Source organism: Saccostrea cucullata, unplaced genomic scaffold, assembly GCF_032062105.1.
Source record: "Saccostrea cucullata isolate Sc308-1 unplaced genomic scaffold, CSIRO_AGI_Scuc_v1 ctg400, whole genome shotgun sequence".
In the NCBI taxonomy this organism is placed as follows: Eukaryota; Metazoa; Mollusca; class Bivalvia; order Ostreida; family Ostreidae; genus Saccostrea; species Saccostrea cuccullata.
The window spans coordinates 153,533-181,528 of NW_026926133.1; the positions used below are offsets into that span (position 1 = coordinate 153,533).

Genomic DNA, 27,996 nt, shown 5'->3' on the forward strand with positions numbered 1-27,996 from the left:
ATTAAGGGCTTATCAATGCACAACCACTTGTACATATTAATGCTTAGGTAAAATGCACGGCGGTATTGAAACTTGACAAGCAGGTAAGCCATATTTACCAAACATGAATTAATCACCCAAAATTGTTTAAAAACCACAGAAACCACATGAACTAAAGTAGATGAAAATGAATATAGAGCAGGCAGGGACAGAACTAGTTCACTTAAGCGAGTTTTGATCAAGCTCACGTAGACCGGAGTAACTAAACTCATCGTAGATTGAACTGGGGAGCTACAAACCATCAAGATACAGGTAAATATGGGAATATCTCAGCTACTCCGGGCTTTCCTGCTTTTATCTGGCATTTTACTCTATGTGTAAATTGATGATTTTCTGTGACAATTTCAGATGCCTCTAATTGCAGCTAATGGTAATCTGCATCATTTGTTGTTGAATGATAACACGATCAGCCACCAAATATCATATTATTGATAATGACCTAAAACCTCTTCATTCTTGATGACTCCCCACCTGATACATTATCCGAGTATTGTTTGTATTTCTTTCATGGTTTAATGTATTCTACAACGGACCGATAACCCTTCATGTGATAACATATGACACTACGTGTGTAAAACCTTTTATCTTCTAATGATTGCATCTTCAATGCCCAAAGGATATTTTTGTAAGCTGAAAAATCATTCTGTTATTTTTTTATTTGATACAATTATCCTAACTGCTGTTATATATATTAATACAATTTTTTTAATGACCTCAACCTCATTTTCCTGAAAAAAAAAAAGTAACTTCAAATATGTATCGGGCAGGCAGATTTTTCTGATAATTCTGTAAAAAAAAAAGTTTTGAATTTCATTTATAAAAGATTACATTTGGCTGTCCTGAATTAAAACTGATCAATATTCAATAATGGTATAAACATTAAGACATCTTAAATAATTACTACAAAATACATAGACAACTATATTTCAACATGTTGCATGGTTTACAGTCATTTCAAGTTTGAATATATGAAGTTATTTTGTAATGACAGGAAGGATAGAATTTCAAAATACTGATTTAAAAACAAGAGGCCCAGGGGCCACATCGCTCACCTGAGCAAATCGGCTAGGAAAAAACACAAATCAGATCAGAACTGAAAAGTTTACTGAAGGGGGGGGGGGGGGGGGGGGGGGGGCGAGGTGAATTTATTATACTACTTTAGAATGCCTTCATATTAATACAGCATATGACTTTGCTATTCTTGATAAAAGGATTTTTTAAAAAACATTTTCTTCCTATACTATCACTAATCATTGCTTTGAAGTACTTGAGAAGATGATTTTCCTATAAATTCCTATGAAAAATTTTGATCGGCCATTGTGGCCCCACCCTATCCCCGGGGGTCATGATATGTACAAATTTGAATTAACACTAGCCAAATGCTTCCACAATCTTTCCTGGCCCAATTGAGAAGAAGAGAAAGATTTTCCCTATATAATGTAAAAAATTTAATTGTGGCCCCACCTTACCCCAGGGGGTCATGATTTTAACAAACTTGAATCTACACTACCTGAGCATGCTTTCATATAAATATGATGAACTATGGCTTTGTCATTCTTAAGAAGAAGTTGTTTAAAGAATTTTCCTATATATTTCTATGTAAAACTTTGGTCGGCCATTTTGGCCCCGCCTTACCCCTGGGGGTCATGATTTGAACAAATTTGAATCTACACTACCTGAGCATGCTTCCATATATATATGATGAATTATGGCTTTGTCATTCTTGAGAAGAAGATTTTTAAAGAATTTTCCCATATATTTCTATATAAAACCTTGGTCGGCCATTTTGGCCCCGCCCTACCCCCTGGGGTCATGATTTGAACAAATTTGAATCTACACTACCTGAGCATATATCCATATAAATATGATGAATTATGGCTTTGTCATTCTTGAGAAGAAGATTTTTAAAGAATTTTCCTATATATTTCTATGTAAAACTTTGTCGGCCATTTTGGAATTTTCCCGGGGTCATGATTTTTGAAAATCTACACTACCTGAGGATGTTCCCGCATAAGTTTCAGCTTTCCTGGCACAGTGGTTCTTGAGAAGATTTTTAAAATATGCCACTAAATTTTCACTATTTCTAAATTGTTTCCCCTTGAATTGGGACATGGCCCTTCATTTGAACAAACTTGAATCCCCTTCACTCAAGGATGCATTGTGGTAAGTTTGGTTGAAATTCATATAATAAAGAAGTTAAAATGTGAAAAGTTTATGACAGACGGACAGACAGACGGACGCCGGACAAAATGTGATCAGAAAAGCTCACTTGAGCTTTCAGCTCAGGTGAGCTAAAAAAATAATAATGTTATGAATTAAATCATAATGATTAGATTTTTTATAGTCTTGTTAAAGAATCCAATGTATCACATATTGCCTTATAAAATATCTTATTGCATCAAATCGAATTTTTTTTGCTCAATACATAGCCCTTATCAATTCCAGTAAATTTTTTGCTATAGAAACTGTTGTGTACTTAAAAAAGTCCGTCCGTCTTTCTGTCTGTCTGTAACGCTTTCGTTTCCACACATATCTCAAGAACCCTTTGAGCTTTTGCAATGAAATTTAGCATAGCAACTCCCTATTTAAGAAGACCCCTATTGATTTTGAGGTCAAAAGGTCAAAGGTCAAGGTCATAAATAAGCAAATTCTGTCTGTTAAAACACTTTCGTTTCCACACGATATCTCTACAACCATTTGAGCTATTGCAATGAAATTTTACATAACAACTCCCTGTGGCCTAAAGAAATTTTGATTTTGAGGTCAAAAGGTCAAAGTATATTGTAAATTTATACATTCTGTCTGTGTGTAACACTATCATTTCCGGGCGATATTTCAGGAAGATTTTGAGCTTATGCAATGTAATTTTATACCAAAACTCCCTAGGAAAAGTGCCCCGCCCCGTTTGTTTTATTAGTATTTATTGTATTACATATCGCTATTTTTAGCACAGGAGCATGAGGAGAGTTATTGCGTATAAAACAGGTTCTCGGCGGACTTTATGCTCTTATTACATCTATTAGAACTGTTTAATAAAGGCTAAATAAATCAAACACCATGGATTTTGTAAAATTTTGAGAATACCGAACATGAAAACATGAATTATATACATGTATGTGACTTCAGTTCTGCATATACTTCACACCGAGTAAAGCGACTCCGTGGTCTAGTGGTTATGTCTCTCGCTTCAAATGTGAGAGATAAAGGGTTGATTGATTTTTTTTTTTTTTGTTTTTAAATACTTTTTTTTTTTTTACTAAATGATAGTATTCAGCATGTGAAATGAAAAATTTACGAGGTTATAAAATCATCATTACAGTGTGATAAATATTCCATATGAAAAAATCTTCTATACACATAATAAAGAATAAGCAATCAAATCTTTATATGCATATTGACATACATGTATTTTATTTCCTTCAGTATACATGTATACATTTAATAATTCTACAAATTCAGTCGGGGGGAGCCGACTTTTTCCCTAAGCGGGGGACACGAATTCTCTGAATTAGCTTGTATTTTTTGCTATAAAAACTGTTGTGTACTTAAACCAGAAGTCTCTGTCGAGACTGAAGCTCTACTGGTTTGTACTTAAAGCAAAGGAAGAGGAAAGTACTTAAGCAGTTGGGAATTGAAACTTTTTATTATCCAAGGTAATAATGTTCATTGAAGTCAAAAACGGATATAAAGAATTATGTATCTTAGTGTAGTCTACTTGTGTGCCAAGTTATATTGAAATCAGACCAAAACTGTAGGAGGAGTAGCATCTTGAAAGAATTTCACAGAAATTTCTATTTTTAGTAACAACGCCAACACCGTTCGTCGAAATCAAAAACTGATAAACAGAATTATGTATCTTAGTGTAGTCTACTTGTGTGCCAAGTTATATTGAAATCAGACCAAAACTGTAGGAGGAGTAGCATTTTGAAAGAATCTCACAGAAATTTCTATTTTTAGTAACAACGCCAACACCGTTCGTCGAAATCAAAATCCGATACACAGAATTATGTATCTTAGTGTAGTCTACTTATATGCCAAGTTATATTGAAATCAGATCAAAACTGTAGGAGGAGTAGCATTTTGAAAGAATCTCATAGAAATTTCTATTTTTAGTAACAATGCCAACACCGTTTGTCGAAATCAAAAACTGATACACAGAACTATGTATCTTAGTGTAGTTTACTTGTGTGCCAAGTTATACTGAAATCAGACTAAAACTGTAGGAGGAGTAGCATTTTGAAAGAATTTTACAGAAATTTCTATTTTTAGTAACAACGCCAACACCGTTCGTCGAAATCAAAATCCGATACACAGAATTACGTATCTTAGTGTTGTCTACTTATATGCCAAATTATATTGAAATCAGATCAAAACTGTAGGAGGAGTAGCATTTTGAAAAATTGTTTACAGACAGACAGACGGACAGACGGACGGACGCCGGACGCATTACTATCGCATAAGCTCTTCTGGTCTCTGACCAGTAGAGCTAAAAAGTGGGCGTCTTATTTTAGCGGCTTTGGAGCAAACAATGATGCCCTAATTCATAAAATCATTTATTAATACAATTATACATGGCACGGAAACAAGAAGTGCTAATTCATGATTACACCAACAACTTCATATTGAATGTCATCAATTGCGCTAAATTTTGAATACGTCAAGTTATATATATTGTATATTATTTATCATGTATAAAATCAATTTGCTACCTTTCAGGGGTCAAAGTTGCAAAAATTACCAACTGTAGAAAATACCCATTAAAATGATATATCCTTTAATACAAAGAAAAATTATATGCCTATTGTACAATTACATGTATTTTATGAGAGACTATGTTGTTTTTTTCCATTCGTATAATGAAGTTTGATTAATGACTAATCATTACACCTTATGACCTAGCTCTCCAATCCTGTTTGGATTACAAGAATTATTCCAACCAATGTTGAAACACAGAGAGCAATAGGCATCCTACATCTCAATTGCTACACTTCTAAACATAAAATTAGACCAGAAGAAAAAAACATACACAAGTGATCTAACATAGCTTTAAGTGACTACCACTTAGGATAGAAGTGTTCAGTAAAGATTCCATCAATTTTTGTGTGACCATCCTTTTCCTACAGACAGATGCTAAATATTTTTCTGCCTTCATTTTTCCATCAATTTTTCATAAATATGTGCATCAACTGTTTATATTTCTTGCAATACCACACCTTTTGGTTTGACTGCATCTGCCGAGTGTAAAATTACACAGCATCCTGAAACAACAAATGAAAACTTGTTCTGTTGTATATAAGTCAATTAATAGACTTCAAAACCAATATGACTTCTACCTGCACAATGTTCTTGAAACATTAGACTCCTGTGCCTTTGAAAATGAAATATCGATCATTACAAAAACAGAAATGATTTTAGAAAAGAAATGAGGCCATTACTCAGGCCAATGGTTAAGGTTCATCAAATATCCAACAGCTAGGACTCTAATTGGTCAATTTGCTGCAGACTTGTGTTAATTAATGTCCAATCAGAAAATCCATAACAAAATGACAAGTTTCTGTTTTTGAGGTTCATTGTCCAAGCTTTGTACTGCAATTATAAAGTACCCCAATGGGGGGTCCATGAAACTGACGTCAGATCAGCAAATTAATAAACATTTCTGGGGATGCATCTGCCCTCTGTGAACCATGAAATCAACAACTGAAGATAGTGGTCTAGATTTTAGAAAACGATAAATATCATAGACTTTGATCCTAAGTCTAATATACAATCTATTTCATTTTTTAAAATTAATGCACCACTCCTAAGCAATACTTCTAATGAGTAAAATGTTTTAAAATTATATTGAATAGGATAGTCTTTTATTACATTTATACATTGGAAAGAAGTCCATTACTCACAGATATCATGAATAATTTCTCGAAGAAAATTTGATAATAGGAAATAACTTGGAGAAGTAGTTTCTGAAGATTATTTGTTTTATTTCATTTTGTGAATACTTTTCAAATTATAGTGCACTACCAGCATGGATGCTGCAATTAAGTTATGGGGGTGGGTATAATGACTTTTATTTGTAGATTGTTTGTGGTCAATGGGAAAGCAAAGTGTCCATAAGCCCCTAAATTTTTAATGCTTTATGTAAGAAATCTAGAAAATATGAACATTTTTATGCCTAGTTATTGCTATAAATTGCAAGATTTCTATTTGATAAGACATTAGCCAGTGACTCGAATGCAACAAGAATTTTTTTTAATAGTTCATTTCAATATTCAAACACATGCACATTTAATTGATGTTCCAACCAATTACAATCATCAGTGGATCTGAGTTATCTTTCCTTGCAATTTCATTATGACTTGTGTACTTCCAATGAAATAGATGTCTTACTTTAAAAAATAAAAAAAAAATGTTTTTTTTATTTTCTCATATATTCCTGCATGTCAATTAAAAAATGTGAGCATCCTATTCTCTTCTACAAGATTTTTGTTTGTGTGTCTGTTTGTATGGACGGGAGTGTATAAATAGGCTATTATTTTCAATCAAACATTGATAACCAAGAAAGCAGAAGAAGAGGTTGAAATCTGAAGTTCACAGACCTTTCTTCATTTTATTAGTATTACTTTTTAAACCTGTTAATTGAACCAAAAACGCTCTGATTTAATCATTTAGCTTAGAAATTATGCTACAATATTAATAGATTGACAAGAGATAATAATATATATATACATATACCAGGTATATATATTTTATTTTTTAAAGAGTGACCATTATTAGCCCTAGTTGAACTTCCATATCTCAAACACCCATATCTCAAATACCATGGATATAAAGAAGAGATTTTGAAGCCCCAGCCCCATATTCCAAACATATTTTTACCCTGGATATCTTGAATCCTGAATATCTCCAGTATTTTCTTGGACCCTTTGAGTTATTGAGGTTTGACTGTATATTTCATTTTAATATCCCTCCTACAAAATCAAGTACTTGAAGATCTAATACAAAATAGATGACTCTTCACTTGATTTTTACATGTCAAAAATCTTAAAAAGAATTTTAAAAAAAATGGGAAAAAATATGACATTTGCTTTGAACAATGCATATCAGAGATTTTGAATTGTGTCCTTATATGACCCCTCTTCATCATGTAAACTGAAACTGATATGCCCAAATATTAACAAAGAAGCTGTACAACTATGTCAATCATTTGCGGCATTACCGGTATTTTCCACAGAAAGTAATACAAAGTGGAGTTTAAAATTATTTTATCCCCTGGTGGTTCATGGACCAGTTTTTTTTTACTCCCATTGACTAACTGGAAACATAATCCTTCTTAATTCATTACATATAAGACTTGGCATTTTTCCAGATTATGTATAATCTGTTTTTCTTAACTAATTTTATATCTGAAATACTAGGGCAGTTAATAAAGATTAACAGAGCACCTTGAAGACTTTTCTTGAGAACAATAAGTCAATAACGTACTATAACTGCTTTTCCTATTCATAATCTAACAAGCCAACCAAACATCAGAGAAATATCTTAACTAGCCAATCAAATTATCAGAAGCAACAAAGAGGCTGCTAGGCTCCACCCACTTCTGATACTGACTCTTAAGATGGCTAATTGATCTGCAGATCATCTCTATACTAACTTATATATCAACCCGTGAACTGGCTTCTAAATTCATTACAATAGAAGTATGTTGCAGAATAAAGTGAATACACAGTGATTTTGAATACAGCTATACACATTTTAAACAGGAATTGAATACTTATAGCAGAAAATTTTAACCTCTTAAAAGGTAAGGTTTTAAACTTAAAACTTCTGAAATGAATCCAAAACTGCAAGAACTACAACATTATATATTCTTTCCATGATTTAAAAAAACAAACTTTATTAAATATCAATGATCTTAACAAAATAGAAACTTGATGTAATAAATCAAAGATTTTTATCCCCAAACCATAACTTTTGTACAGCCAAGAGGCAAGTATAAATTGCATTTGCACCAAAGGAACTTTAAAATGATATGTGATGGAGTTAAAGAGCTTGCATTCTGGCAATAATTGCTTAACAGTCTGTCATAATTTAAAATAAAATCAAAGGAAGTGGTGCATGACTCTGTATAAGAAGCACACGACAGAAAACTATGGAATTACTGCAGTAATTGTAAATTAAAAGCACCAGCATCTTGTTGAAGTGATAGATGTTAGAGAGAAATTATACCTAGACAGCCTGCTGCAAAAATAAGTTAAACAGTATGCATATCTGATAATTGGAGTAAAATCATAAGAAGGAAAGGGATCAAAAAGATTATTTCATACAAGAGCTTGGTTGAAATCCTGGATAAAAAAATATTTCTTCCAAGCTTAACTGCTTTAAAATTTAATGAAACTTCATCAATGTCTCAATCTGAGGATCTCTATAGAGAGTTAATAACAGTTTATTTATCGGAACCACAATCAGTAACTAGGCATGGCCACGTAAACTAATTACTTGCCTTGTTTAATCAATTGACCAAGCAATCAGCTATCTGGTATTTATTTCCCAATATCCATACAGTATCATGAGTGATGTGCAAAATAATAATCACCCTGCTTCTATTAATTCATATTTTTATGTGTAAACATAGTTTTACAAATTCAGATTCTCCATGGGGAGGACAAAATAAATTGATGATTAACTTAATTGCTTTCATTGGATTTGATCAAATATTTGTCATCCTTTAATATACATTTATTGCAAAAATTCAAATGATGCATGCAGGGAAAAACTAATTAAAAGGGAGTACGTGCATCAATCTTAAGAAGTAGTCCTCCATTAGATTGGGGGATAAACTTATACAGATCATTATCATCAAGAATTTCTTCAGTTGATTGTTCTGTAGAACTGTAATGTTTATTTTTATGCTGGACAGTGCATCTTCAAATTCAGCCACAAACCAATGTGCCCTGGTCATTTGAATATATTAAGGAACAATTACGAAATCTTTTACTGAATGGAATATATATCATACAAAGATCTCAGAAGTCTTCTTCATTATCCTGCAAGGTATATTCTGAGCCAACTTTCCCCTGCACAAGACCACTATACAAGATATTGAAAAAAAGCTAAATGTCAGACAAACTTCAAATGGATAAAGATAACAGTTTTATGAGGTTGCAAACCTTTCAGAGACTTCTAGGAGGAACAATAAAATCTAAAGTATCTGCAAAGCTTTTTTATGAAATGGAATGTAAAAGACTTAGTTCTAGAACAATAACTTGAAACATGAGAACATAGAAGATAGGATTTGCTGATGCTAATCGCATCAGATGGCACTTATTTCTTTACGTCAATAATTACCAGATAGATTTGGGATATATCGAACAATATTGACCATTTCTTCAGCTTCACAAAAATTATTTTTTTCTTTTTTCTTGAAGTCCACATAACTAAACATAATGTCCATGGTCAGTACATGTTCATTAACTTCCAGAGAAACAAAAGGCTTAATTAAAAGAGAGCTGTGCTTTATAGTTCACATATGTTGAACACTGGCCAGCATTTAATTAATGAATGGATGTATCAGAATACAGCACTTTGTATATCTGTAAATTGTATCTAAGAAATAGGTGGTGGGCCCTTGTTGTGGTGGCCAACCCCTGGCAGCCAATTATGAACTCCCAGCAAGTGGCAACTTTACTGCTTATCTTAATAGCTTGGGTCATTTAAGGACAAGATGTTCTATGCAAATCTTTATCTATTTCTTGATAAACATCTGTCTTGTTTTTAATCTTATAGACCCTTGTCTTAATTACTGAAACCAATGTTTAAGAAAAGAAAATTAAGTTTATTGAAAACATTAATTGACCTTTAAAGAGCAGGAAAATGTATTTATCAGAAAAAGTTGCATAACTAAAAAGTAATCTTGTCGCTCTGTTTGATATTTCGAAATTGGGTTAAACATAAAAAGATCAAAATGTTGAAGAGTGCAGGAAATATTACCAATTCTGTTCTGAACAATTCTTGAAGAAAAAGAAAAAAAAGCAAACCTTTTTTCTTCTCCCTTCCCCCCTTTTAAAAAAAATTCAACTGACAAATAGGATTCTGCATGAACAGCAAATAATGTGGTATCAATAAAGGTGCACCAATACAGCTTAAAATGCTACATTTCTTAAGCATGACTTTGAAAGATTATAATAAATGAATATCCACCATAAATCCTTAAATGACAACCTTATTAGACAAGATTGCATGATCTAGTCTATGCATACTTCAAATAATACATTCCTTTTTATTTTGTCACTTGCAGGTGCTTATCTGATTTACCATTTGTACTAGATCTGCTTTGTGTCTGTGGCAAATGTTGAAATCTGAGACTGCCAAATAATTTTTATCCAATTTTAGGTGAAAAAACATGTAGCACTTTTTTTCTTTGACATTGAAATAGACCACGGTTCCTTATCATGTTACTTTAAATCTCAGTTAAAATCATAAACAAAACATTTACACAAATACATTTAATAATCCTGGAGCAATAGCTTATAGACCCTCATTCAAACACTAAATGCATGCAGTTTGGTTTACTGTTTCAAAATTCAGGTAAATATACGTATATACATGTACTGCACTTGGTTATTCTTTCAGCAAACATTTACAATTCTCTAACATTTTTTTCTATTTTAAAACATGTTATAAGTACCAATAGGTATTATAGACTGGACAAACTCTTTAGAACGTACAACAAAGTGAAATAACATGGCAAAATCAATGTTAGCTGCTTGAAAACAAACACTTGACTGATGATTGAAATTTTCTAACTACTTTCTTTTTTTGTACCTCTTTTGCCTTCTCTAATTTACCAATAAAATTTTCTAATGGATATATTTGTCAAAGGGTACCTTGGTTCAATACTTAATTGCAGAATGTTTGATTTTTTTCCCCTTCAGGAAAAAAAAAATTCCTCCTCATATTAAGATCTTAAATGGGAATCTAATACAGGAGTTAGTTTTTGTATTAATTTGCTTTAATTCTCTCTAGAAGTTGTCAAGAGCAATTGATTTCCTGAAATTATTGAGAGTATCATAATAACTTCCTCTCCTTTAGAAAGTCCTCAGAAAATCCATCGACTGCTCACAATCACCAAGCTTTTCCTCGGGCTGGTAATATGTCATCCAATACCGTTTTCCCAGTATAAGCACTCAGTAGCTCATGACAAAATGTTTTGGAGGTAAATGAAGTAATATGTTCTATTTTAAAACCCCTTTTCCTATACTCTCCATTCAAGAAAAAAATAAATCTACGTGACCAGGAATAAAGTTGCTCTTAATCTTTGAAAAACTTTAAAAATGTTTAGACTAAATGTATGGTGTATAGATTTATATATATATTGACTTTTTATTTACATATATGAAAAACATAATACATAAACAAGCAAATTATTATTACAATGAAACCACCATTGAAGATTTTGAGCTCTAATTATCATGCATTAACAAAATAATACTAACTATAAATATGTCTAATCTTCTTATAAGCTTTCTGTTTTCAATTTCTGTGACCGTCATAGTTATATTATCAATAAGTTTCATATACATGTTATAAGCTGCTTTTGACATTCTATCTTGATCAATCATTGCGGTTTCTATCATGTTTTAGAAGCATATGATTTTTACTGTGCACCAGAATAAACCCCCCAGTTCCTATATTCAGAAACCCACCTACATATTCCAGTAGCATTTTTAGTGCAATTCTACTTATGGTGTCAATTCCAATTTACTTCACTCAAAGCATGCAAACTTGTGCAAGCTACCTCATTTTGAATGGGACATTTTCAAATATTAAACACATGAATAGATGTTTATTTTCATAGGGAGGAAAATTAAGCAAAATCTCTCTAAATAGTGCTTAGCTGTTTTGATTGAAGCAAAATTTCAGTCAATGAATCATAATGAAGTTAATCCATTTTCTTGGAAGTAAATCAGAACTGAATGTCCTTCAATTTATTTTTTTAACCTATACAATTGACTCTATAAAAATCTCACGTAGTAGGACTTAAAGCCTTGCTGATTCAGGATTTGTAAAGACAAATACCATAGGTGAATGATGTCAGTTACAAATTTCTTTATTTCTTAATGATCTGATCACAATCAAATCCTTTGCAGTGACGTCCTTCCAACCCCAACTATACATTCACAACCTGTATTCCAGAACTTCGTGAAAAATATATTTTAAAATTTATAATTTTGTGCTTATCTGTATAGACCACATTAAAATACATGTAGTACATGTTACAGAAAAAAAAATCCTCATTTTGTAGCAATTTTCAGAATATTAACCTTCAAACATGCTACCCAAAGAGGTTTCCAACACAATAGTGAATTATTACGATCTGGCAGAAGCAGACACATTATACTTTAGAAATGTGCTACTTAACACTAGATTTCATTGCAATTGTTATTCAAGATCCATATCAAGCCTCATCTTCAGTTTCTATTTAGGATCAAAAGGTCTTACACCTACCACCTTAAACAACGCATTGATAGCCATCTTTGATGTACATTATTGAAGCTGTAACTTAAAGACTTACACATGCTATCACAAGAGGACTTAAGTTATGCTACCTGAATAGCTATTGACAGCACTCCTCGTCAAGATTAATTATCTATTCTTTCCTTCTCCATTTCTAATCTAATTACTTGGATAGTTTTTTGACCCTCTCAAAACAATTTGTGTTGAAAATCTGTGACCCATTTCAAACTCTGCAGCAATTAAGAGTAATTAGATGTCTTCCTTTGGCATACTATAGACTGAAATATTTATACAATGTGAAACAAGACATATTACCGCTGATGGCAGGTGCTTGCCAAAGATACAAGTTGTTTAGAATTATATAACTATTCTCAGAGATTTTTTCCCCATTTCACAATTTCAAAGCCCATGTGGCCACCTAAAATCACAAATGCCAAATATTAGTACTAAAAAGAGAAGAAAAAATTACAGAAGAAAATGAAAAAGAAAAGAAAAATATTGATATAAAAAATCAAACAAGGTTCAGCAATATGTTTCCATCACCTAGCTTTACCATAAATTTAATCCTGAGGTCAAAGTGTTTCTTTTCACCATTCTGTGCAATAATATGATTTGCAATGCACCACAAGGTACTTTCATTCAGAAGGGAATTTTTCAGGAAAAATTTCTAGGCCATTGAAATAGAAAATGTTACAAAGGTTAAAGGAACATGATGCTCACCTGCGTAACAATATCTCTTCCTCCGTCTTTGCAAAACAAGTATGAATTGAAAAATCATTTTTGTATCTTCATCTCAAAAAAAAATGAAGGCCCATGAGCCAAAAAAGCTCACCTGAGACACTTAGGCCCTGCTGTTAATGCATCAGTTTTTTCCAAATATATATGTATTCATGTGCAAAATTTTTTCACCATTTGTGGCCCCAATATGTGGAAACACTTGGGTCAAGTTTTAAACAAAATTGATCCCATCCTTAATAGTTGATTTATTTATTGTTCTTACTAACATTGCCAGTATCTGAAGGATCATATGCTTAAAAACATCTTGCAAGTATTAAATAAAATTGACTATTTTTAAAATTTCTTTTGCAGGATCACAAATTCACTGAGGAAATGTAACCAAATTTGTCATCTACATCGGGTATTCCCTAACCAGAGAAGAAGGAAAAAATAGACCCCAAAAAATGGCCAACAACACATTGTCGTCCATCATTGGTATGGTGAATGAGACAGTCCCAGAATATGCCATTGCTGGAAATGACACAATGACCAATATGACCACTACATTAGCTACGCCATCTGGTGAACGGGCGTACAAGATAGTGGCACTTGTTATCTATACTTACTTAGGACCTACAATATGTGCAATAGGAATGCTATTCAACATCATAAACTTTGCTGTTCTAATGCAACACCAACTAAAGGAATCCCCATACACATATCTCACAGGACTAGCTATGGTTGATTTTTCTGCATTGACTCTTTCCTTCATCTATATGGTCATCTCCCACAAAACACCTGGTGTGGAATTCTGGAGATATTTTGAAGCTTATATTTTCCTCCCATTTGTGAATGTATGTACAACTTCTAGTGTGTGGATAATAGTCCTGCTGACAATAGAACGGTTCCTCTTTGTCAGACACCCACTCTGGGCCAAAGCTAAGTGTGACCGAGCAAGTGCTAAAGTCAAGAACCTTGCCATAGTCGGAATGGCTCTGGTGTTCAACATCCCTCGATTCTTGGTTTTCGAAGTTGTCGAGAGTTCACCTGGATTCTGGAAGATTGAGCATACACCTTTTCGCAAGAGTAAGACCTTTTTAGGAATTAACTGGGTGTACAGTATCACTGTTCAAATTATCCCTCTGACCATTCTCCTGTTTGCCAATACATATCTTGTGTATGCTGTTATGCGAGCTCGTAAGCAGAGAGAAGAGCTTCAAATTCGCAATAACAAGGAGGCAACATGGTATCGTGATCAAGTCCGCCTTACCATCACATTAATCAGCATTGTATGTCTATTTATAATCTGTATTTTACCCTCCGCATTCTCAGATTTTCCTATCGCATACTTTTTCTTTGGAGGAGGAAAATCAGAGCTTGAGTTTCGCACATCCGATTTTTACCTCATTCTCCAATACGTAGCTAACCTCTTGGTGTGGTGCAACCTCTCTCTGAATTTTGTTCTGTACTGCTCCTTCAATGAAAAGTTCCGCAGAGTGATGCGTCACATGGTCAAGAGGTGGCTGGAGCTGAGCTGTATCAAGCAATCGTACAGACCCTTCAAAGTCAGCTTTAACATCAATGGCATTACCAGGCACAACAGCAGCCAGACAAATAGCTTAACACAACAAACCAAATGTTCCATGAGCATGGGGCCACATGAAATTCTCAAACTAGAAAAGGCAGATTACTCTGCAAGCCAGACCACAGCACTGTTTGACAAAAGTGACGCTGATAACTAAAGTTGATAGTGAATACATAAACTAATCAAGTCTCTTGTTGGCTTATAAGTACAAGAGTCAGAATCAAACAATGTTTAATGTCACTGCTTAAGTTGTTGCATTGACTTTTTTCTTTAAAATCAAGCTCTAGTAATGCTTGTGCTCTTTTATCACTTTATTCAGGGAAATTGAACTGCTTCACAAAGTTTCAAAATATCCTATGTAAATTATGAATATGTATATATCTATTTATTTGACAATATAAGATTTACAAATAACAATCAAAAGGGACTATATTTCAGTAAATAGGGCATTTATTTACCCACTATCTAAATCAACATACTACTCACTGTACAGTTTATAAATATATATATATATTACAAGTATGTTTTTTGTCATTCATGTGATATCTTATTAAATTTTGTTTTCTGTATCAAATGCACAAATAATCACACAGAATTTACTGTTTGCATATTAAATTTGTCTCATGTAGTTTTTAAAATACTTTTCAAACAATATTTGATATGTACATGTATATGTACCATTCTTAGGTACAAAGTTTAGATTTTGAAAACCACTAGAATATTTTCCATTGCATTTATATATATACTACAAGATTATTATTAGATTAATTTAAATATTTGATTGAAAAAACGGTAATGGCTCTGCATATATTTATGATTGTGCTAAATACTAGTAGTGCCCATGCAACCGTACTATTTAAAGTTCCTGCAATAAGTACACAGACAGCATTCATTTATACTCTAGCTGCTTTGAATTCAACAATTTTCTTTGCCATCCACTGAAAATTTCTTTTTATAAAATTCAGTTTATTTAAGCGATAACATAACTGCATGACAACAATTCAAGCTTGTTACAGATTGCCAACTTCCATGCAGGTAAAAGCACCATCCATTATATCTTCAGTTATTTTTTGTGAGAAATTTAACAGTTAATATATATGGAGTGCTCCACTGAATTTTTGTAAGAATGTATTAAGCATTAATTGAAATTTCAAACTGTTGTCAAATGTACCCTTTAATACTATTTTTAATTTATGAGCCCAATATTTGATGAGAATTCTGATTTCGAAATCAATGTACATTCATATTCTATAATTGCTATCATCAACATACACTTCTTTATGAATAATCAAGTTTTTTTGTGATTAATATATGTGCTCTTATTGTTACTTTGTTGTGAAAATTTATATGTATATCCCGGTATGTCAAAATGAATAAAAAAAATATCCTTGTTATCAATCAATGTGTTAATTTTTACCAAATCTAGTCAAAAGTATTCATATGTATAAACAAACTGATATGTCAAAAGTCCAATTCGATCATGTTCACCAATAATACTACCAGAGCTGTTATATATATCTATTAACAAAAAGACTCAGAGAGTAAAGAATTAGCATCAACACCAAAATATATGTTATACAATATTTTCATTTCCAATGTCTTTGCCCTAGATAAAAGTACAAATAGTTAATGTACTATATTTCTGCATAAATGTACTGGTTCATCAATAGGCGTGGTTAAAAAAATCACGTGCTGGGCGGGACAAATAGAGAGACAGAAGCAGGGCTTGTAGCACATGGATTGGCGGTATCAAGAGCATGTAAATATAAGGAATGTCTTATTTCTTGATTTGACGACGATGATCAATCTATTAATTGGCTTGCGTGATAATTTTATTGCAAATTATAAAATTAAAAATAAATCCATTCATGAACATCAAGAATATTATTTGACAATTCACCATATGTCAGTTATGTATATAGAAGCACTATTTTTTCTGGAGCATAGTGTACCATAAAGTCATCAAATAAGAAATGTCAAAAGCAGCCAATGGACAAAAGCAGCCAATATAAGGAGGGGATTGAAGTGCAGTGACTGATAATGCCCCAGTCAACAGAATCAGACCTGGATTGAGAGCTTGTTAAATATAAACACTTTATTTATACAGAACTTCCAATCCCTTATCTTAGTAAATCCCATCTCTGGGCTGCAAATGCACAAAGACCAGACATCATTTTCTCTCCTCTGTCTTTGGCATAACAAGTAGCAACTTTATGTATACAACAGTACATGTTTGTCAATTCTACACAGAAACCTGCTTGTGACATCTAGTGACACAAGTCTCTTACAGTAATAATTCCATTATCTGTTCCTGACAGAAAGATTATATAAGAATAAATCTTGCATTAGATAACAATTGAACAGGATAATTAAATATAGCAAGGATTTATAAAAGGGATATTACTGTACAAAAATTCTATTTTAGAACCAACACCACCTCAGGAAGCTTTAAGTTTTGTTCATCTCTTCTGCCCAAGTGGTTTCTGAGAAAAGAATAAGATTCATTTGTGACGTTTTTCAGCCCTGTGCATGAATTTCTGAAAAACTGAAACTTTTTAGTTTTAGTTATAAATTAATGCACTAAATATCATTCAGACCTTTAGTGATTGCATGTCTTTCAAAAATGACGTAATTTTCTGGCTCGTCAATGCATTATGACATCACAAAATGCGTAAATTTCCCAATATTCTGAAAAAGTCTACAAAAACTGCCAAATTCTAAAGCTATTTTTCAATAGTTAATATATAGCACAACCTCTGATCTAAAAAAAGCAACTAGTAAATGATAGATCTCTTTCTATATGGATTAGAAGACACGTTCTACTTTATAGATCAGAGGGTATGCTAGCTCATATTATTTTACTTCTCTGAAAGTACTCAAATACACCTGATTACATTAAAATTCAAGAACATTGCAATTCCATAAAGCTTGTTTTTCAAGACCTAGAGTTTTAGGAGAAAATTTTTAATAGGAAGTGAAAGAACTAAGTCTCTACTTTATTTTGATGTTAAAAATAAAACAAAGTGTTGATCAATAAATTGGTATACATGTATCAAACAGGGCCATTTTATGCCCTAAGTGAACTAAGTTCTTTGTAAAGGATTTTTCTTTTAGATTTCAATATAAAACATTGATCCCATTATTGTGGCCTATCCTCCAACCTCTGAAAGTCATGATTAGAACAATTTAGAATCTACACTACCTCCAGAAGCTTTCATATATTAGTTCCATCTCTTCTTGCTCAGTGATTTGCGGGAAGATTTTTTAATAACTCCCCATACTTTTGCTTTTTCTTAATTATCTCTTTGGTTAGTACTTTGCCCCCTTCCTTAAACAATTTTATATAAAATCTTCTTCATCCAAGTATGCTTTGTACCAGCTCTAGTTAAAACTAGCTCTAGAGTTCTTTCTTTTTTTTTTTTTTGAAAAGTCAAAAATGTGAAAATTTACAGATGAATGGATGGACAGATAGACAACAGGTGATCAGAAAAGTCATGAGAATTTACAGCTCAAGTGAGCTGATTAAATTTCATTAAAATGATCACTGGATATGGTACAGAGAGATACACATGCTGATACACATCTGATGTCTGTTCCATCTGAACACCTCAATTTGACTAAGTAGATTAGTTATACCCTAATGTCATTCCCCTACTAGAGGAAAGTGACCTACCATAGTGCACTTGTTGCAATTATTAAATTCTGATCAAGCTCAAATTATCTTTTGAGGACTCAGATCTAATCACAGAAACTAATTTGCTAAGAAAGATATATGAGGCATATAGGTAGATTACTAGGGACAAGTTGTCAACATTATTTCCAAATGCTAAGGGAATTAATCAAAGGTTTTAATGCCACTTTTTAAAAATATATTTTCCCATTTGTAAGCAATTGCTTTCAAACCATTTTCTTTTACATATTTATACTTCTGTTTATCTCCTCTGTACAGAAGGCTTATGGTGGGTGTGATGGCTCAACAGTGGATGCTTGTTTCTCCAAGGCACCTGATCCCACCTCTGGTATAAGCAAAGCTCTGTTTTTGCCCCGTTTTAGGATTCCAATTCCTGTTATTATACTACAAAAATTGAACCTGGACCCAATGATTATGAAGTGAGCCCCTGACCACTATAGTCTGCTCTGATCTATACTTAGATAAATGGGGAAGAGGATTACACGAGAATATCTTGCATGCCAAATGTTTTTTAAATATTATATGACTCATCTCTTGAAAAGTTCAGTAAAATTTTCACAACAGTAATTTACCATTTCAGAATAGCAACCCCCCCCCCCCCAGTCATTTCTTATTAGGTGTATATCATTCATGTAAAACTCAGTTTCACCTGCACTTGCTTCTTTCATTTAGGGCCTATTTTAAATTTTCATGAACTTTGATACCGTATCTTTACAATATAGGAGCATGTTTCAGAGTTTTTTCTTCTTCTCAATCTGCTTTAATCAGGAAAACTATATTACATGATAAAAAACTTACTCTCTCACTCACACACATAATTAGAAGCCTGTGATATCCCTTTGCATCTTCAGTTCTATTTAATTAATCCCACAGGCTAGCTAGTACTTAAACACCTCAAAGCTTCACCATTACAGTACCGAATACAAGAACTTCAAATCAATGCTTTAATTACCATAGTAGTACATGTACCAGCCATAGAATCTTTTTTTTTAGCTAGCAAAGCATGCTATTTGGGGCTCCTATAATTATTTTCAAATATGCATAAACAGTGGACAAATACTAATAATTACAAACATTTGATTTCACTGAGAATAAAACAACTTTTTATCCTGTTATTAAGTTTAATCAAAATGGGTTCCGGCTAATGGACGTAAAATCGGGCTGCAAAGAACACATCCAGAAAAGGCATTACCAATATGTCTTTCATTCAAACTCTTTTTCTAAAATAATATTGCACTACTGATCTTAATAGAAATATTGCTTGATGAACCCCAACATAAACTGCTTTTATTTCACTTCATTTTGCAAAGCAATCATATTTCGTTATAGCCAGATAACAAAGAAGATAGCATATCTATATAACTTTCTTACAGTTACTTTTATCAACAGTACTTTATATATATACAGTAAAACCAAATTTTTAAATCTGCATATATCATGATCATGATAATTTGGCACTTTCTTGCAAAAGAAATACAGTTCTTGTCAACATTGATTGTGTAATTTGACATAATATACCTGGTCAAGTTTAGTGTGCCTGCATGGTGCTAAAGCTGTGACTGCATGTGACATTATGTGTTGTATTTCCAGCTCACTTGAATTTTTCACAAGTTAGAGGAATTATACCACTCTGAAAAAGCAGCATAATTCAAAACTTTTGAACGCCTTCTATTAAGTACAAACCTAATATTCCTGTACATTTTATTAAAATCTCTTGACATTTATTTAAATTTTCTCAAATTACATTATGATTTACAAACAGCTTTATCCAGATATCAGATATATTCAATGCACTCTTAAGGTGCAAATACTATATTCTCCTGTCACATTTCTTTTTCATATAATTCATCATTAGAATTTATTTTATTTTCCAACCATTTAAGATTTCGCTACTGAACCAATATTATATTCAATTTCTGTGTTTTTATTTAATTACGAAGATTAAGTCGACGTTTATTGTTGACAAAACTGAGATGGCACAAGTTCCAATTCATTATCAGGATTTTTAGTATCCTCAATCTACTGTATAAACAGTGCGTGCATTACCCCAAAATATGACTAAAATAGCTGCATTACCCCATACATGATATAATTAAATCATTGAAAGGCCCTGATAAATTTGGAATTCAATGAAATTACACCAAATTTTTTCCCATCAATTTGAATAGTATCAGAGATAACAATTGATTTTTCCCCTCTACTTTGACAAAATTATGCCACTTGGGACATCAACACCATTCATAGCCTTGATTATCAGGGTAGAAATTGACAGTGTTATCTTAACACACCTATGAAAGGACTGTCGTCACTATAGCATCACGATCAACGACAGTCGTATACGATGACTTACCGATTTCACTTATTAAAGCACATAAACATCACAAGTTAATATATTTTTGTGCCCAAGTTACGAAGATTTTATCTATATTTGTACCTGATCATCTTTATTTGAATATTATATATATCAGTTTCCCAGCACTCTTCATGTGCTTGCTTATCAATAGGGAAAGCAAGTGCTTTACCCTAAAATAGCCAAACAGTATCCTCTCTATTTATTGATAATCATTATAACATGAACTAAACCAGGCCAGATAAGGAAATTCTAAACCCTTACAATAACTTGTCTGATGTATTTATGATTAAAATAAAAAGAAAACCACCGTGATTTTATAAAAAATAAAAATCCATATACAACTGCAAATCAGAATCAAATGAATGACATCATCAATGGAATATAAACGTCCATAGTTTTAATTAACAACTCAAGTTCTCCTGCTCAGTCAAGTAATAAGAAATCGAACCATCTCTTGAATTCCATTAAACTCAGACATGAAAATGCTTTAATGAAAAGAAAAAAAAATAGAACATCTAACTGAAAACTCATCATATGAATGGCTTACAATGATAGAAATAAAGATTTCTTCATGTAACCACTGAGAAACACAAACAATATTTCATTTTGGTCTTGATCTAAACTATTATTTTAGATATTTGTTATGCTGTATCCTTAGTGAGTATGCAAGGTGTATATGGGGTTGAATTATAAATGAACATTTAATTTTCTCAAGGCTACAAATGAGGATGGGTTTGAATCTGTGAAATCTTTATTACTCAATTTCAGTTTTTAATAATGGAATTCATTAAATCAATGTCTATGCCACAAAGAAAAAATTCTGAAATATATTGCTTCATGTACTAAAAGTATTTCTCACGTTTTTTTTTTTTTTATAATCTTAAAAATTCTTAGTGAACCAGAATACTTTTTCCCATAAAGTGCATTATCCTCTTTTCCTCTTAATTTACCGACTCTTCAAATTTACAATGGAGATAAAGTTACGGATTTTCTACTTCATTAATCCTGTAGTTGGCATAAAACATAAAATTTAAGGTACCATATTGTTCTAATGACAAAATTAAACAGAAAATGATTGCTCAACTATAGCACTCCAGAAGCAATTTTCTAGGCATAAAACTGAACTTCTTTCCTTGCTTCATTGACCTGAAAAATCAATGCCTTATCCCCCATCACACAAGGAAAAGAGCGTAACCCATGCAGATGTTAAATCAAAAAAATTTATCATAAAAAAACTAGAAGGAAAATAAAAATGCTTTTGATTTGAAGTTCACCTACGGAATATCATGCCCCATTATCTTGCTTGATTAGCAAGTATATTTAGGGGGAAATGAGAAATGAAGTTGAATTCTTCATCCTACTCAAAAGATCATCTTAGCCCTCCTTTATAACAAAATCAGGCTAACATATGTTCACAGATAGTAAATGAGAAGAAACGATAAGCCAGATATGTGTATAGATAAATTCCAATACAGGTATACCTACGTCATCGTCAAATGAAAAAAATTCAAACGTCATTAGACCTCATTAAAAAAGTTTCAAAAAACTATAATGATAAAATCTGTGTAAAGATCTAAAATATCAAGTACCTTAATATCTCTCAGTTTATTATATTAGATATTTAAAAATTCCTTTCTCTAAAGATGTATATAAATCCTTGCTCTTTTATTTTATTAATTTTTTTCACCTAAAATATGCAATTCAATTATTTAAATTAAATTTCTGTCTATAAATATCTCGTAGTTAGACCATTGTTGTAATCAAATAAATAAGAAAGAGAAAGCGGCTTCTCTCCTTACAACTGCATATTTTGTCCCACTGTCCAATATTACTTCAGCTTTCTGCAACCCTTTGTAAAAGTATAGGGGTCTAAGCTGATTCATTATTGAATCTTTTTTTCTCTTACAGTATGTTTAATTGACTGATAAACTTAAGAAGAAGTTTGTTGTTTGCTGCTGTAGAAACATTCCTATGCATTCAATAGTTTTAAAATCAACCTGATCAAATGTTATAGTATAGTCAAGAGGGAAACCAAAAGTATATTTGTATATCGTTTCCTGCATAAAACATGTGTGTCTGAGACAGAGATTACATAACATTCCGATCAGTGATCTGCTATGCAAAAAACAATCCAGATTCTTCATGTCAAAAAAAGTAAGAACCAAACCTCTAACCCTGCGTAAAAATCATTCCAATTGTCATTCTTCAAGAGAACTTATAGATAAGCTGTGGGTTTTGTTATTGATAATGCCTCTATAATTTTTTTTTCATTTCCATTAGGATAATAATTATTTTTTACTGGTACAAAAAACACACTGCCTTAAGGTTATGTATTTGTGAGTTGCGAGAAGAAAACTATATTCAGCAAAACTCGGTTATAATGAAGTCACTGGGACCTATGAAATTACTTCGCTATATCCGTAATTTTTTATAACTGTATAAGAAATTCATTAAATTTATATAGCTGGGGATCCAAGATGACTTCGCTATATCTGTAAATTCGCAATATCCGTGTTCCTACTAAACAAGTTTTACTGTGGTGCACAAAAAATCCTCCTCACTTTCATGCACCGCATACCCAGACATAATCGACAATGTATAATAAAGAAACATATAAACAGATGGTGTGGGATGATCCTTTTTGCTACACCTATACACCGTATCTACACTGATCAGCGTGCGTCATACTACTCCCCACAGTAAAGGTATAAATATACCTCATTTATGTTAATTTTATGATCCCCCACCTTCCCAGAATAACCTAAGTGTCTTATATTTAATGTACTTGCAACTATTTTGGTTTCCATACCTACCAAAAATACACCCTTCAGACACACCCACCAATGATTTTCCCTGCATCTAGTACAACATTAATATAGAACCCTCATTATAAGTCTCATTTACTTTATTAATTAACTAATAATAGACTCTTATGCTATCAAATGAGAACTCAAGAGTAAAAATAATTGAGTAGCTAACATGAACTGGCCTAAGAAAAAGTAGAAATTGGTTTAGCATAAACCCTGTACAGCTTATACCCCTGTCTAATAACCTTGTTATGTAAGTGACCGACTTTTATCAACTTCATTAACCAGAAGTCTCTGTCGAGACTGTAGCTCTACTGGTTTGTACTTATCAAAAACCATTGCACTATTTTATGTATCTTTGTGTAGTCTACTTGTGTGCCAACCTATTTTGAAATCAAACTAGAACTGTAGAAGGAGTAGCGTTTTTAAGGAATTTCACAGAAAATTCTATTTTTAGTAACCATGGTAATACCGTTAATCGAAATCAGAAACAGATGCACTATTCTATGTATCTTAGTGTAGTCTACTTGTGTGCTAAGTTATATTGAAATCAGACCAGAACTGTAGAAGGAGTAGCGTTTTTAAAGAATTTCACAGAAAATTCTATTTTTAGTAACCATGGCAAAACCGTTCATCAAAATTAAAAACTGATGCACTATTCTATGTATCTGAAAAAACTTGAATTTCACCCAAGGTGTAGTCTACTTGTGTGCCAAGTTATATTGAATTCAGACCAAAACTGTAGAAGGAGTAGTGTTTTTAAGGAATTTCACAGAAAATTCTATTTTTAGTAACCATGGCAACACCGTTCAACAAAATCAAAAACCGATGCACTATTCTATGTATCTTAGTGTAGTCTACTTGTGTGCCAAGTTATATTGAAATCAGACCAAAACTGTAGAAGGAGTAGCGTTTTAAAGGAATTTCACAGAAAATTCTATTTTTAGTAACCATGGCAACAAAGTTCATCGAAATCAAAAACCGATGCACTATTCTATGTATCTTAGTGTAGTCTACTTGTGTGCCAAGTTATATTGAAATCAGACCAAAACTGTAGAAGGAGTAGTGTTTTTAAAGAATTTCACAGAAAATTCTATTTTCAGTAACCATGCCAACACCGTTCATCAAAATTAGAAACCGATGCACTATTCTATGTTTCTTTGTGTAGTCTACTTGTGTGCCAAGTTATATTGAAATCAGACCAAAACTGTAGAAGGAGTAGCGTTTTTAAGGAATTTCACAGAAAATTCTATTTTTAGTAACCATGGCAACACCATTCATCGAAATCAAAAACTGATGCACTATTCTATGTATCTTAGTGTAGTCTACTTGTGTGCCAAGTTATATTGAAATCAGACCAAAACTGTAGAAGGAGTAGCGTTTTTAAGGAATTTCACAGAAAATTCTATTTTTAGTAACCATGGCAACACCGTTCATCGAAATCAAAAACTGATGCACTATTCTATGTATCGTAGTGTAGTCTACTTGTGTGCCAAGTTATATTGAAAACAGACCAAAACTGTAGAAGGAGTAGTGTTTTTAAGGAATTTCACAGAAAATTCTATTTTTAGTCACCATGGCAAGACCGTTCATCGAAATCAAAAACCGATGCACTATTCTATGTATCTTAATGTAGTCTACTTGTGTGCCAAGTAATATTGAAATCAGACTAAAAATGTAGGAGGATTGTGGTCCTTTGCTTTCTGTGTTTAAGTGTGGGATGCCATAATTTAGGTTTTGAAAAATTGTTTACAGACAGACGGACAGACAGACGGACAGTAATAGTACAGACAGACAGACGGACGGACGCCGGACGCATTACTATCACATAAGCTCTTCTGGTCTCTGACCAGTAGAGCTAAAAATATCATGACATCACTTTGCCTTGATTAGGAGTAATTTGACAGTGGGATAATAAATGACATGCATTTGAGACTTAAATGAGCAGTAACTGTTACTCAACCCTTTCACTTTACATTCGTTTAGACAAGTCTTGATGAACGACTGACTGCTGGTTCCTCATTATCCTAACTATCATAACAATTCCGGGGATCATTTTCCACAAATCAACCAGAATCACTTCTGAACATAATTTTATACTTTATACAACACATGAATGTCATTATAATTAAAATGTGTCACCCAACAGGTCTAAATTATTTGAATTTAATATCTTTTTCTCCTAATGAATAAAAAAATTATTTTATGAAGATTTTGAAAGAGTCTAAGATATGGACTTTTGGATCTTATATAAAGTACAATTCTCTTCCTTTAATAAAAGTGAGAGGAGTACATATCACCTGAATTCATTTCATCTAGACCTTGGTAGAACTATGTATAATAAAGAAACTAGACTGGGAAATGAAATGTTCTCCAAAATCATCATTTGACCTCGAGGCCATAAAACTGAGATGAGCTTATATTTTTTTAATCTCAGTCTCACTTTTTGCATGTTGCAAAGAAAAAAGTTGGGAGGTCAAAATATTCCTGTAAGGCAAGCACTAAGAGAAAAGTTTTTGTTGCAAGTTTGAATAGCGAGCTATCCCACTCACAGCCAGTGGATATAGGTGTAAAATATCCCCTATAAAACCTAAATTTTTGGGCATAAATATAACAAGAGAGAAATTCACAGACTCTGATTCAGAAGCTGAAGGAAACCCACAACTGAAACATGACTTTGCTCTCAAAAAAAGAAAAAAAAAAAGAAAAAAAAAATAAGACACCAACTTCATGTTCTTAAGCTTCAGTATTCATTATCCAACAAAATTTGACAGCTAGCTGTCCATCCCAGTACAAGTTTAGGAAATTTTGCTTCATCTGTTTTTTTTTTTTTTTTTTCAATCCATCCTACAAATCTCTTTTGCCTACAGATTTAAGGAATGGTTAGCATACATTTTATGTGCTTATCCCCACAAGCCATTTATAATCATCAGAAAATGAAATATCTGCTGCAAAACCGTTTATAATACTCCATCATTCTGCTAATCTTCATCAACAAATTAGTTTTCAGCAAAACATTAAAGTTACATCACTACTTCAATCATACTTGTTGGCAAATTTGCACTCCACTTCAGATACCAATATCTTGGTAGTCTCCCTTTAAATGAGGCTTCAGATAAAGATGTACACTGAACAGCAAATTTTCCTACAATTTTCCCCCCATGAAGCCTTGGTGCTCTTTGAACTCACAGATTTGGTGCTTAAAGGGGGAGGAAAAAACTTCTAAATATATTCTGCTAATTGTTTCTTTTTCATTTCTGCAATGTGTAGTTTGTTAGAGGCCATTACAGAAAACTATTTAGGCCACAGACAAAACAATTCCACCACGCAATATGATGTCAGAGAATTTTGAATCAAAAAGGGGCCAAACATATCTGTAGTCTAATGTTTCCAATTACCAAGTTTTACTTTAGTTGAAGAGGCTAGTCATCAAGGTATCAGAATGGGAAACGAAACATAGAGACGGAATTAAAGAGGCAAAGGAGATGCTCCGCACCGATCAGCCAAGCTTCTTATGTTTTATCTACTGCTTAGGTTTAATTTAATTATTTTTACAGTAAAGAAGACAATGTCGAAATGACTGCTGAGCAGGTAATGCCAAGTAATTATGATGTTAAAGTCGAGCTTACTAAGTAGCATTTGTGACACAGCATGTGGCAACCTCAAGTAGAGTTGCAATCATTGTCAGAATTTTTACACGGGTGATTTACTTTAAAATAGCTAGTACAATGAAAATTAAATTTTCCAACTAACTAGACCACCTTTAGAAAAATAACTCATACCAGAAGTCTCTGTCGAGACTGTAGCTCTACTGGTTTGTACTTATCAAAAACCATTGCACTATTTTATGTATCTTTGTGTAGTCTACTTGTGTGCCAACCTATTTTGAAATCAAACTAGAACTGTAGAAGGAGTAGCGTTTTTAAGGAATTTCACAGAAAATTCTATTTTTAGTAACCATGGTAATACCGTTAATCGAAATCAGAAACAGATGCACTATTTTATGTATCTTATATGTAGTCTACTTGTGTGCCAAGTTATATTGAAATCAGACCAGAACTGTAGAAGGAGTAGCGTTTTTAAAGAATTTCACAGAAAATTCTATTTTTAGTAACCATGGCAAAACCGTTCATCAAAATTAAAAACTGATGCACTATTCTATGTATCTTTGTGTAGTCTACTTGTGTGCCAAGTTATACTGAATTAAACTGTAGAAGGAGTAGTGTTTTTAAGGAATTTCACAGAAAATTCTATTTTTAGTAACCATGGCAACACCGTTCAACAAAATCAAAAA

At 32.5% G+C, this 27,996-nt stretch overlaps 2 protein-coding genes across 3 annotated transcripts in view; one reads left to right on the forward strand and one right to left on the reverse strand.

Annotated features, from left to right (window-relative positions):
- LOC134270900 (probable ATP-dependent RNA helicase DHX35) overlaps positions 1–27,996 on the reverse strand; it is a 105,344-nt gene that overhangs the window by 24,113 nt on the left and 53,235 nt on the right. The gene's annotated exons all lie outside the window — the stretch shown is intronic.
- LOC134270902 (FMRFamide receptor-like) lies at positions 199–16,228 on the forward strand. 2 transcript variants are annotated; one of them, XM_062753159.1, is made up of 2 exons: positions 199–291; positions 13,639–16,228. In XM_062753159.1, the coding sequence occupies exon 2, from the start codon at positions 13,731–13,733 to the stop codon at positions 15,006–15,008; it is 1,278 nt and encodes a 425-aa protein (XP_062609143.1). In that variant the 5' UTR covers positions 199–291; positions 13,639–13,730; the 3' UTR covers positions 15,009–16,228. The 2 variants fall into 2 exon arrangements, with proteins under 2 accessions (XP_062609143.1, XP_062609142.1); XM_062753158.1 differs by lacking the exon at positions 199–291 and adding an exon at positions 7,671–7,837.